At 35.7% G+C, this 14469-nt stretch overlaps 1 protein-coding gene across 5 annotated transcripts in view; it reads right to left on the bottom strand.

The window, feature by feature from the left end:
• LOC134527883 (tyrosine-protein kinase Fer) overlaps window positions 1–14469 on the bottom strand; it is a 143967-nt gene that overhangs the window by 59320 nt on the left and 70178 nt on the right. For 3 of the 5 annotated variants that reach the window (XM_063360884.1, XM_063360882.1, XM_063360887.1), the window contains 2 exons: window positions 13947–14144; window positions 2339–2515 (listed from right to left, as the gene is read on the bottom strand). In XM_063360884.1, coding sequence (XP_063216954.1) covers window positions 2339–2515; window positions 13947–14144 — 375 coding nt within the window. The remainder of the gene's footprint in view (window positions 1–2338; window positions 2516–13946; window positions 14145–14469) is intronic. The other 2 variants (XM_063360886.1, XM_063360883.1) reach the window with 1 other exon arrangement.

Raw genomic sequence — 14469 nt, 5'->3', positions numbered from 1 at the left:
TGAAAACGTTCATAATATCGATACAAATCTCTGGTACTTACCATACACGAGACACGTACTTACTCTATGATGTTGACTGTTATTACTAGGCGTGTTATTGTTACTATTGCGAGTGGAGTCAATTAATGTGAAATTTAAGTGCTCGATATTTCTACAATTTTTTTTTTCTTTTTTTTTTTTTCCCAAATTTCCTGTGAATTTAATGTCAGAAGTGTTACATACGAAAAACGTAACTTCTTGAACACGAAACAAAAACAACTTAATTTTACTTTACCGTTTGTTTACTATTGGCAGGTTGCAGTAACGACTTATATAATCATAATTTATTCTGATGTAAGCCTATTGGTTATCATAATTACGGCTAATAAGCTGTTCTAGTACAGTAGAACCCGTCATACACTTTTCAACGGAGGGCACAAAAATGGTGTATGATGCGGGAAAGTGTATGAAAAGGGAATGGCAATAATAAAAAAAATTTTCAATCTAGCATACCAGCATAATGTCAAATTAAACTTAAATACCTAATGTGTAAATAATTGCATTATATTAATGAAAGATATGAAATCATCATTATATATACATATAATAAAACCACCAGAAATGTAAAATACAGTCCATAATCAAGTAAAGCAGTCCTTTCTTGGAGGGGGGGAAAAGTCACCAAGCCTAAATTAGAAATAAAAAAAATTAGGCTATTGTAAAAAGAAAATCAGAAATTTTTGCTTGTTTGTTTCATTTAACAAACAATTTTATGAAACAAAACAATTTTCAATAAAATTTTAACTTGAGAAACATAAAATACATAACAATCCGATCGTAAGAAAACAATAACAAACGGGTATATTCAGTTCAAAGATTAATGAATGCACAAAATATGAGATCCGTGCCTTGGTAAAGCGCGTGCACCATATTCATAATCATTGCTAGTTTGCACCACTAGTCTCACTTGGTGCTGGCCATAGATGCTAATAGCAAAGTGCACAGTATTCCTGATACTATTTATATCTATGATACGATAAAGTTATTTTCTTACGTTTGCAAAGAAAAAAACAATGAACGTTTTTCAAAATAAAAGCATTAAAACGTATTTTATTGCGAGGAATATAACAAAAAAATTTGTGAATTTTAGGACTTTTCCGCTTTGTAAAAACGTATGAAACGGGAAATTAATGATTTTATAAGTGTATGTTCCGGGAAAGTAAACCATTGTAAATATAGTACTTTCGGCGGGACCAAAATTAATCAGCGTCTGACACGGGAAAATGTATTAAACAGAAACGTATCATCGAGGTTCTACTGTAGTTGTATTTTGTATGATGGCGACTCAAAACTTAATTCAATACAAATGAACAAGCATTCCGGTATCGAAAAAATGTATCGAACTTACAGTTTTGATACTCGATACTTTGAGATACCGTCAAGTATCGAAGGTATCAAGGTATTGAGGTATCGAAGTATCGAAAATCCCATCACTAACTTTAAATAGAAAAACAAAATCTGTGACCAAAATGTGAGACTGAACTATCGTCGTAGTACACACCACGAAAGAGTACGGGCTATCAAATGAAGTAAATTCGGTACAAGACAAAGAGCATCGGCGAGATATCAATATCGATATTCGACTATGTGTACGCGCTCTATACGGGAAGCAACATAGCCAAACATGAATGATGCCAACTAGCGCTGGCTACATTTTTATAAACAGTACATCGCGGCGACGCAGACTAACAGATAAAGGCTAAAAAGTTTATAAACATCTTTAAAAGAAAATTGTGCGCACAGTTGACTTGCTTAAAACTAAAGTGTGACCAACATAAGTGTTGCCTTCATGTCAATCTGCGCCGTAATACTTCTAGTTTTGTCTTAAATACTTGAACACGATGCATTATGAGTGATCAAGCACGTACCTTTATCGGCAGCTGAATGGGCAGACGTTGCTTTTGTTTGTGTGGATTCCTTACCACTGGCTAGACTGAGTTAACGGCCTGGTCTGTGACCAGGCGACAACGGTACAGCACGGCGGCATACGCGCGGGCGTAAAAACATTTGGTCCTTTACACTCCATAGCCGCAATTTAACTTGCCATAGCTGATGTTTGTACAACGGCCGATAGCGTAGTCAGACCTGCGCGCACATCTTTTCCCCCCTTGTTTGGCTAACTGTATCCCACATTTGTTGTTTACCAGGTTGAAACAGATTTTGTGGAGTCGTGCTCGACTTTTTTTATTTAAACTGAAAGGTAGGAATTGACATGTAAGGGCAGAGAGATTGTGCATGCACAGAGTTCAAACATCCGCCACTGCACATTCAAACACATCGCAAGAACATTAGTGCGTACCCTGCCAATTTTATCCAGAAGCACAACGTCGTCATTGTTGAGTTCCCAGCGCTCACGCAAGATGGGTTTGCGCAAGACAGCTCCAGACCTGCCGGTGACAGGCAGATTGCTCTTGTACTGATAATGGATGAGCTCTTGAACCGTGGAGAAAGCTGGGCCCTCAAATCTGTACTGTCCCTGAAAAAAACATTTTTTTAAACAACAAAAAAATTGATCATATTTATGTTTACAAGAAATATACATAAGCCACAATTACTCCTCTGAGGCTACAAAAATTAAAAAGAATGAAAAAATGTATCACATGCTATCAACACAGCAATTATTGTATGTGCTCGTGTTCTTGAAAATGGCTCCAAGGTTTTGTTTAAATTTACATAACAGCCATTTTCGGAAGAGATATTAACCTATCTAGGTCCAACCGTAGGAAAAACTGCGATGTTACCTTATTAACATTCAAACATGTAAATGCAACTCTAAACAAATACACCATTTATATTTGTTTATCATGCAGGCAGGGGTGAAAAGTGGTAGTTAAAGTCAGGAGATAATAATTGTGAAATATTTGCATGCCTGTAAATTATTTTTTTGTATTTTAAGATGTATAACTTTAATAATTGTCAAGCCATTATCCTTCTTAATAATCTAAGATAACCTACAAGAATGTAATTTTTAATTATAGCATAGAATTACTTTATATATATATTTATTCTTGATGTTAGCATTACACACCACCACAATAGAGATATCTTGTAATAACTAACTCTAATCTCACACTTAATCCACATCCTCTCTTCATTTGCACTCATTAAACATACCCACGCCCTCCCCACACCAAGTTACTTTAAACTTACTTTTGACAACCCTGCCCTAAGATTCAGGGTTAGAGACACTCTATATCATTCCTGGAGTTGGTGTTTAAATGGACATCGCCGGGGTTTTTCCCCCTGAGCCTGGTAAGACTTCACTCACTTCCCGACCTTCACCCATCACTTCCGGCATTTGAACTGTCGTAGTACATCAGCACCGTGTCGGTGTTCAAACAGTGTGCCACAGCTCTGAAAGACATCTGGCCATTCAGTTCTCCATAATTCAAGTAATTCTAAAAACATTTAATAGAGACGGAGCAAACAATCTCGAGAGGACCGAATTTGGCAGAAGCGGGCAATATTTTAAATCTTATGTACTAAATTCCTGTATATTAAGGAGGATGTGCCTCAATTATGGAAGTATTATGTGTGTTTACTTTTAAGTACCCATGGCACAAATAGAAATAAGTCTAATGGTTGTTTGCTTGGTGTGGGGACGCCACGACGCTCCGGAGCACGCACTCTGCCACCCCAGTCTGAAATCATCACCAGCCAGTGACTTCAACCGTGGCCACTGCTGATCACGTAATTGTTTTCATCTGTATTTGGTCTGAAATGCTTTCTTAATGTCCCTGAGGCCTGCCTTGGCAGTAGACTGCATTAATAATAATTTTTAACTCTTAACAAGACTTTGAACCATAACTACGTGCATTTCAGTACAACACCTAAACCAATTTTTGCACAGGGTTTTCAACAGTTTAATCTAGGTGCGTCAGAGTGAGAACTATAATCATGAACGTGAACAAAAATGTGCCGACCATCTGCAGGTATCAGGTGTAAGGGACGTCTGAAGAGCCCACAATATCATCTCCTATTGTGAGTGTGCCTGACGCTGAGACCAGACAACGTCCTGGAAAATCTGATAAATGTGTTTAAGGGAGAGTCCGAATCTCACTCTCCACACAGGTCACGTCACGCTCTGAGAGGAGTCTGCCTTCCTATTGGCTTCAACAATTATTCTTACAACTACTATTCTGGGATTCCCCGGTCAGAGGGTTCTCCCACAATTCTGGATAACGTTGGTGTCACTCTCTAAGATGGGATGCGATAAACTATGGTCTACCATTTCGAGAATCTTTATTTCTTTCACAGAAACTAATGTCCTACATTCTAGATAAGTCACTAAACACTATGAAATACATACTGTACATAGAAATATAGTTATAAAAAAGGACATTTAAATGAAACATAATTAGTAACCAAGACAGAAAAGTGAAAACCAGTAAAAAAAAAAGTTAAAAGGCTTTTATAAATAAATTAAATATTAAAATTAATTAAAAGAATATTAATTATAATAAACTGTATGAATAAATATGTCACCATAAAGTTGGACCATAAAATCAGCTGACATCCTGCCTTAATGAAAAATATTATGTCTTAAAAATGCTCTGAAAAGCTGGTGTGTGCAGGTGATTTTATTTTCTCACAGGCTCATTTATGTTTGTTTAGTATGTGTTTGGATTCCCATAAAGTTGAAAAATAAAAATTATTTCACATCTTTATTGAATTACATTGCATCATCAGCATAGGTTTTTATTTACAATATGTTGAGCTGTAATATTTTTTGTTGACTTAACAGCACATTTTATGAGTGACACATATCTATTAAAAATATTTGACATAATACTGCATCAAAATTAAGCTTTGGACAAATTTTTCACAGGTTAAAACCTTTAATTCCTAAACTGACAAGATCGAGGAAAAGAAGCTCATCTATTTCCTGAAAGTTGGCTGACTGACACCTGTACTCGACGGGTGGGGTGGAGGGTGCCTGCGGGCAAGGGAGAGCCTGTTGTGGAGGCAGGAAGCGACCAGGGAGGACTAGCCAACCCCCCCCACTGTCACGTTGTTCATGCAAGGATTACAGCTCCTCACTGCCGTAGTGTGCTGTTTCAATGTTCTGGCACAGGCTGCAAACACTTTGTTGTACTGTGCACAAGTAAACAATTCTTGTGGCATTCAAGAAAATAAAGAAAAAACAAACACATTAATAATAAACCTAACTAGACTTATGACTATAATAATATCAACAATACTGTCATGCAATATTCATCATAGAAAGAAAAAACTCAGTTTAATACATTAGATCATTTAAAAAAAACTTAAAAAGACGAGAGTTAGAATTTATGATACTAAGCTTAAAAATATATCACAGAAAATGTCATTAAGAAAATTGTGAGCAAGTCTTTTAGTATTCACATTAAATAATTAAAAAAATAAACACTTAAAGAGACAAGAGTTAGAAATTGTTATGATATTGATTAAGCCAAAATATGTATCACAGAAAATGAAATTTAAAAAAATGTGGGCAAGTCTTTTAGTACTTGCTAGTGAAGTGTAAACCTCAAACCTCAGTAACGAACAAATTTTGGTGTTCACATATTGTTCATATAGCAAATAAACTTATAATACGAAACATGGCCACAAAATTGAAAGGAGGATTCTTTAAAATAATGCCGGGCCTGATAAACATAAAGATCAATAAAATATTAGCTTTTCAAGTACATACCAAAATATCGAGATGTGAATCACACATTCTGCACAACTGCTAGAATTTGCTGCCTAAATCAGAAACGTTGCCTGCCACCAAAATGCATTGATAGCAGCACGACTCCATTAAAAGACTTACAAAAATACTAAACCCTGGTTTTGGACCTAATTTTGACAAGGAATTTTATTCAAATATTGCCCATTTTGTTAAATTTCACTATAAGTTAATACTATAAAGTTTCCACACACAGAAGTATTACTTCAATGGAATTACTAAACTATTAACCTTCAGCATTTTATAACACATTTATTGTTCTAAGTATTATATATTTGTATATTTGCTTTTGCTAAAAAAGACTGAAATCAATCTGTAAATACTTCATATAAACAAACCTTAACATTATTGTACTGATTCAACAATAGTATTAAATGATTTATTACAGGAAAGCTTCACTATAAAGAACATGAAGGGGCCAAAAAATAGTTGAGTTTGTTATACTGAAGTTCTTTATACTGAAACATAAGCATTGTTATAAATATGTATACCGATAAACACATGAAACACCTTAAGTGTTTTAAGGTTCAGTATCTCAGTCATTAGTCTATGGCCGCTTGAAGAACCTGTTCACATACTCTCTGCTGATGCTTTGTCTATGGTCAGGAGACACATTGTAGGCAGAGCTGCCAACCTCAAATCACACCCATCAGTAATGACAATTATATTAAAAAAGTACGCGTAAATCATGCACAATAAATTTTTCCTGAGGAATTATGACACACACAAGAGAAAACAAAGGACAATAATATGCAAAAAAAATTAAAAATGTAGGCCTATGTATATGAATACAATGAAAATTAATGAATCGAAGAAAAAAACTATTTGAACAATACAATCATCTGAATATGTAATAAATGTCATTAATTTTACAGGAAATTTTCAACCTTCAATTCAAAGTATTCAAAGTTATACTTTTGAACAATTATATTTTTATTTGCTTCTTTTATCCTGGTTGGATAAGAACTGTCTTATAAACAAACAACAGAAGACAAACAAAAGAACTTGTAAACAATAACTCTGCGTTCGTTACTTTCGTTTTTTCAGATGTAGCGAAAAAACTACGATATGGATTTATTGCTCGTCATGACTATAAAATGTTCCGCCTGTTTCTTTAATTCAATGTGCCCTCTACAGTCATCCCTTCCACCATGTGCAATCGAAAAGTCAAACGTGCATACATTACAAAACGCGTGGTGTTCCAAAACATTTGAAGACAAGCATGGCCATTCTTTTGAATAGTTAGGTCTTAGGTCGAAAGTTTTGAAGAATTGCGTTCTTTTTTTTATCCCCCAGATACACGCTTCATTTCTACAACCGGCCGGTAGCCTACAACTCACATAGTTTCGGTTTCCTACCACGTTCGTGCAACTTTGGATTTCACTCAAAAATTGAAATTAAAAAAATCGAAGGGTTGGGTTAGGTTAGTCACAACATGCTTGTTTTCATTGATTTAGCGGCTTAAGTGGCGTTAATACCGAAACGCAAAACTTCGGAAATCTTCGGAAATTCTTGCAGGGAACCGAAACTACGTGAGTTGTAGGCTTCCCACAACCGGCACTGAAGAACACAACACTACTGAAAAAAGGAAAAAAATTTCACGTCTGTAGACACGACAAAAACAATATGGTGAAAAAAATTAATTTCAAGAAATAAATTAAAACAGCACAGGTTAGCCAAAGTACCGTACAAAAATTATCGTGATGTAAGTAGCCAACAAACGAAAAGTCCGAGTATATGTACTATTTGTATCGTACAACGGACGTAATACCATCCCATTACTATTTCAAAACACAAGAATTAATCTACTCATGTCGACAGTACATGCGCACACATACTAGTTCCGTTATTGTTTTTGTTTACGTACACGCTGTTACGTTTGAATAAGAAAATTAAAAATAAAGTACAAGTTTTTGGATGGTAATTTTTTTCAAAATTTGCCTCAAGGTTGTTCGTTCAAGTGAATATTTTTGTTTCAGGAAGAAACGGACCGTCGTAAAATTCGTTAAGATGAAATAAAATTCAAGGTTATTATATACGTTTTTGGCGGGACCAAACAATGAGTTCGGTTAAGTGAAGTGTTCGTTTAACTGAAGTTCGTTGTACTGGTGCTTTCCTGTATTATTATTATTATTATTTAAAAAGTTTTAATATATTCCCAGTGGAAAGATTTGAACCACGTCCCTAGAGGTTATCAAACGCACACTCTACCATTGTGCTACCGAGCCTGTTGGCATACTGCAAAGAGAAAATTTACTATAATCATTGTAATGCCAGTTTTCTTGGGTATTTTAAAACTTGAGTTCAGTTTTAACTATGACTATTTTAGTTTACCAAATATATTCCAGGGTAGTTTCACTATTATAAAGTTCATTTGGCACACCAATACAATTGGTATGTACCCTAATGTTTACGAAATTAACTATATACTGATTTATGTTGCATTACATGGGTCCACCATCGTTGTGTCACATTTCCATTCATTGACATCTGTTCCATTTTCATAAAATGCTGTTTATCAAAAACTAAGATGTTTAAACTTCAAAAACAACAGATAAAAAGATAGTAAATAAAATATTATACCAATAAATCTTTTAAAAATATATACCAAAGGAAAGCACATTACTAACACAAGGCACAAGATTATAAAAAATATTAAATATAATATATCAGTTTAATAGTCCCAAGTTATTTTGTATAGTATAAATTAACTAAGTACAGTGAAACCCTGATTATCCGTTTTCCAATGGACCATGAGTAAAAAACGGATAATCCAGGAAATCCTACAATGTGGGAACACACTCTAAAGTTACCAAATGCACAATGTATGTACTATTGCAAAAACTTTCAGTGAATCAGTTAGGTATTTCCATAAACTGACACCAGCAGCACACTGTATAAACACTATCAATATTGGAAAATTATACTTCCTTAATTTTTTTTAAATGAACAAAACAAAATAAACTTCAAATTTGTATGTTTTAAGCAAGTAATTACGTATGTATTATTCAAAATTTAAAAGGTACATACTTTCGCCTGGATTTTTTTCAACGGCATTTATAATTTCGAAACGCTCTTTAATGGTTTTAACCTCTTTTGTAGGCCGATAATCAATGAACCTTTACAAATTTCACACGTGCATTAGAGTTAAATGCATAAAGCTAATTTACCGTAAACAAAGAAAATCTCGCGCATATACGGCCGGCCACGGAAACGCTAGGATGAACAATTTCGTCTATGTTTCTCGCAGGATTTCACTATCGCTAGGGGTGTGCGAATATTCGTAAACACGAATAGTTGCGAATAGTAACTGACGAACTATTCGCATTCGTATGTCGAATAGCAAAATTTAAAATTGCGAATACCGTATGCCCGAATATAAGGCGACCTGCAGTTTCAGGAGGCCAAACAAATGTAAAAATAATTTTGGTAGAAATCAATGTGAAAATTCATTAGACATACATTTTGTGTTGATAAATCCTTTTTGCATTTATGTATACCGCATTTAACTTTCCGTTTCACAGCTACGTATTACTAGTATTTAGTAGTGTGTTAAACGTAACAAAGCAAACAAAGAATGCAGCTTGCCGGAACTAAACAAGTGGCTAGCTGCCATGGTGAAGCATACGGCCATGAATAACTTCGGTGACGTGACCGCGAATATTTTTCCATATTACTCTCTGACAGAGAGTCTCTGTCCTATGAATTTTAAAGAATAATCTAAGATAATTATGTTGTTTGAGAGGTTTTTACATAAATAAAGAGTGGATTACTGTGAAATTATTAAAATAGCTTTTGAAGCAACGTACCAAATTCCTGTAAATATGGCGTCTTCGTGCGTGTTCGGCAATGTTCGTTTTACAACAAAGAAATATTGTGGAAAGACAGTTGGCAGCCATGAATTTCCAAACATTACTTCCGAAATGTTTTGTAAACGTAAACAATCGTTCTGAAAATAGCTGTGATATTTTAGTACAAATTTTCCGTTAAAAATCTGAAATTAAATTAACGTAAATGTTAACACGCGATTGTACACAAAGTACAAATATGATATGTGTAATAAAATGTTTCCATTTTTAGATGCTTCAACATTCACATTTTTACTTAAGAACAAATATTTTAATTTTCAACGTTAAACAATTGTGAATTACTGCAATATTGGGTGGATTTATCGTTTTCCCCGTGTGAGCTAACGAAGTTTTTGTTAATATAAAAATCGTTAACAATTTGTTTAAAAATGTTTCTACTGTAGCTTTCAGCTTGGAACTAATGTTTGCGGTGCTGACGTCTTGTGGGCGAAAATAAGGCGACTTCCAATTTTCTCATTTCTAGTTTATGTAAAAATGGTCGCCTTATATTCGGACCAATATTTGCATCAAATATAAAATAGATAACAATTATTAAATATTATTATATATGAAATATAAATTCATGACCTCAATAACTCTTAAAAATACTAAGTGAACTTTTTTTTGTGGTTTCATTCACAGAAAATATCTTCTATAAACTAAATATATAAAAACCCGCCATTGTTCAGTGTAGTAACATTATATATATATATATTACAACTATTCGACTTCGAAACTATTCGCATTCTATTCGAAAATTTTACTATTCGATTCGAAATTATTCGACCATCAAAATCCACTATTCGCACACCCCTAACTATCGCTAAATAGAAACGTGTTACGTTGGGCTAGTATGTACAGTATATCGACCACGGTTATATTGTTGTGTCGATTATCGCACAAAGCAAGAACTATCGTGCGAGCGTTAGCTTTCGTCTATTGTTTTATCGAAGTTGGTGAACCTGTTAGCAACAGCGTCATGCTCACTTTATTCGTTTTCTTTTAGTAATGGCCGCCATATGTAAATATTGGTATTGCGTGTCGTGTAGACACGCGTAAACTGGAATATTTCCCGGGAATTTGAATGTGAAATTGGTAAAAAGCCTGTAAAGTTCAACCCTTTAAACCGGGTTAAAAAATATTCATAAACGATGGAAACGGGATTTTTTTAACATTGTTCTTGCGGGATTTTTTCGGGACCACGGACATTGAACAATAAAACCGGGAAATTCTACAATGCGGGAACGAATAAACGAGGTTTCACTGTATCTAAAAAATAATTTACACATGATTATTAGGCTGTAGAAGCCGAATGGGATGTTCCTTTCGCCTTAAAACGTATTATAGTCAAATAATTAATTAACCTAAATAGTGAACCTGTATTACCATTCAAACAGATAAATAAGTCTAAAAATTTTTTTTTGCAAAGTAGCTTCATGTGAAGGAAGATAGACCTACTGATAATTTATAGAAAGTTACATGGTATTAGTATATTTTGTTTTTGGATATTCTTATTCACAGTTTCAAAAAGAATTAATTGAAATAAAATTTGATGGGACTATATCGAATTTCTTTCTCTATACAAAAAAAGTGAATAAAAATATCTTACTAATGTTAATATAATTTACATGTACTGAATCAGATAAACTTAACAGATTTTAAGCAGTTCCTAAACAACGTAAACACACAAACCGGTGAATATTTTGCATAAGGGACATGCGTAATGCACCAGCTAGGGTTACGTTTTAACCATCAGGTTTATAAAAGTTGTATTTCTAATTTCATACTTAAAAATAAAACTCATTTCATACATTATCCATTTCTATTTTATCTAAGTAACTAAACTTCAGGATATTATTCAACATAGCTTTGTAGCATAACATTAGATATTTTTGGCGGATTTACCAATAGTAAACAGCAAAATCTGCATTTAATAAGACACTGTCACCTAGGACTTATATGCATGTTTTCATTGTAATAACACAAAGTCTATGGTGGAAAAATTTTAGTATTCTATTGAGCATACCAAGTCAACTACTACTGTGCAAAACATCAGATTTGGACAATTTTTTTTTTTCAGGTTATTTTCATTATTTACTCTACTATCACTCGTAGATTTCACAAAAGTTCATAAAACCTGACACACGCACAGTTTCAATGACCTGCCATTTCACCTGTGCAGAATGTGCTGCAAACAGCAAAAGTCATTTGCCCAAACGTTGTTTGCAAGATGGTTGTCCAGAAGTCAGTTGTCTAAAAGCCACTTGTCCAAAAGTCATTTGTCCAAAGTTTTGTCCTAAACATGAGTGTTAAAATTTATCTACCCTATACACCTGTTTGTCCAAAAGACGTTTATCCAAAATTAATGTGTACAAATGTTGTTTGTCCTAAAGTTGCACTAAAAATAAGTGACTGAACTACCTACCCTATACCACTGTTTGTCCTAACATAGTTTGTCCTAATTTTTATTACAATTGATGCACCCCTGGTAGAGCCCACCATGATGATCAGGTAATATTGTCATTGTTCCAAGGACAAATTCTTTTAGTATGTACAGTGAGTCACAAGTAACCATGGAATTTCTAAGACCAGTTTGTAATTTTCAACTTTTGGTACCAACTAACAGTGAATTTCAGTACAGAGCCAGTGAAGTAGTTTTGTGCCTCAAGTTTGTATTTTTGTCATGTATCGTGGCCAAAAGATGGGGGGCATTGTAAATTGTGAGTTTTAGTAAGGAAAAATAAAAAAAATAAAACAGTTAGTAAAATGTGTCCGTGAGATTTATTCCAGTCATTAATATTTGCTAATAATTTTTTTTTATTTCAACATAAAACATTTTTCAACACCCAAGTAAATTCTTCAGTGTTCATGTATGCAACAGTCGGACAAAAGTACAAAGCTGAGATTATTAAATAGTGTACTAGAAAAACGAATACTAATTCGTTTTTTAGCCTGCAAGAAATATAATGCACAAATGTTGATATTATAAATATGATTATGAAATTTAAGTACTGTGTATGTAGTGTAGAAGTGAGTGTCATTATAATAAAATGGAAGTGGATTAAAATTTGTGTTTTCTATAGTGCATTATGAACAACATAAAATTAAATCACATTTTGGTAGGTGGAAGAAAACCCCCTTAAATGTCTCAAGACATTTGCAGTTGATATAAAGTAAGTACCTATTCTGGTTTTATTGTTTCGCTGCAGTAGGATCAAGTCATAGATTGTTCAAGTCTATTTTTCCAGCCTTCAGACATTCAAGTTTCCACTCTTTAAGTATCAAAATTACAAGGCTCCAGATCTTAGCGAGCCAGACATAAGCCAGATAATACATTTCCAGGATTACTATGCCAATTTTAATGCCAGTAACATTCTCAGCTGCACCTACGTTGTACGACCACAAGCACTGACATCAAGACAGTCTAGAGCTATAATTATTATTCAAGTTATTACTTTTAAAAAAATTAGGCTTAAAAACAAAATCACTAAATGTAAATACTGCTTAAAACATTATGTAGGGGGGTAGTGTGGGGCAATATCAGGTAGCACAGGACAGGGAAGCAGGGTGAGGCAGGATGGTGCAGTTTAAGGCAGGGGGGCTGGATGGGGCAAAGTGGCAGGGTGAGGCAAAGAGGCAGGGTGGGTTGGGTTTGGCTGGGAAGGGTGGGATAAAACTGGACAGGGTGGAGTAGGGAAGGGTGAGGCAGAGTGGGACAAGGTGGGCAGAGTGGGGTGAAGGGGCAGGGTGGGGCCAGGTGGGGATGCATAGGGCAGAGGGGTTAGGTGGGGAAACATATCGAAGGGAGGCTAAGGAGCAGGATAGGGCAGGGAGCAGGGAGACAGGAAGATGAGGGTCAAGGGGGCAACTTGGGGCAGGGGAGCAGAGTAGGACTGCATAAGAAATGGGTGTAGGATGGAGGAGGGGTCCGGGAGGACTCAAGTAGGCAGGGTGGGGCACGTAGCAGCATAGGGCAAGTTGAGGCAGGAGTTGCAGGGTAGGCAAGAGACATGAGAGGCCTGGTAAGCAGGGTGTGGCAGCATAAGGCTAGGGGGAGGGGTTGGTTAGTGGGCAAGGTGAGATAAGACATGGCAGGGTGGGGTGGGGCAGGTCAAGGCTGGGCATGATGGGGCAGTGCAGGACTAGGCTGGCTCGGTGGGGCAGGACAGGACAAGACTGGGCAGAGTAGGACAAAGCAGGAAGGGTGGGACAAGACTGAGCAGGGTGAAGCAGGGCAGGACCAAGCAGAACAAGCTGGGGCCAAGGGTGTAAATTTTGCGCAAGGTGGGTTATGTTGGGCTCGGGCCAAGCGGGGCAGGGTTCAGTGAGTGTTTTGGGGGATTGCAGACCTCTGGTGTGGTCTGCACTATGAAGTGCTTGTGTCCTCCCCAGCACACGGACAGCACTGTCTGGCTCTCTTCATTGCGTGTTGTCTCTCGCACCAGGAAGTCTCCCTCTCGCCTTAGCAGCCGCACTACTTCCTCTCGCGGCAGGACTCCGTGAAACCACTCCTCATCCACCAGCGACTGTTCAGGACACAGCATTAACTGCAACAACATCAGTCTCACAAAACACCCTGCATTATATACGTTCATGAAGATTGTCTCTCAATATATAGTTATATACTATGATCACTGTTTTGCATACAGTTTTAGTTTTATCTAGGTACACATAATTGGTCCCCCCTTTATTTTGACAAAATCATAGGGCACAGGTTACAACAGGCATTGTAAATTATTGTATAAATCTAAATAATATGTTGGCAAACCCTTACTAGATGAGGTGTTATAAGACTCCCTTACATATTGAGTGTATCACTAGAAATATATATAGGTATTAGCTCTTTTCAGCACCAACTATATGGTTCAGTAT

Source organism: Bacillus rossius, chromosome 1 (genome assembly GCF_032445375.1).
Source record: "Bacillus rossius redtenbacheri isolate Brsri chromosome 1, Brsri_v3, whole genome shotgun sequence".
NCBI lineage: Eukaryota > Metazoa > Arthropoda > Insecta > Phasmatodea > Bacillidae > Bacillus > Bacillus rossius.
The sequence above is the reverse complement of the archived record's forward strand: the minus strand, read 5'-3'. Positions and strand labels throughout refer to the sequence as shown.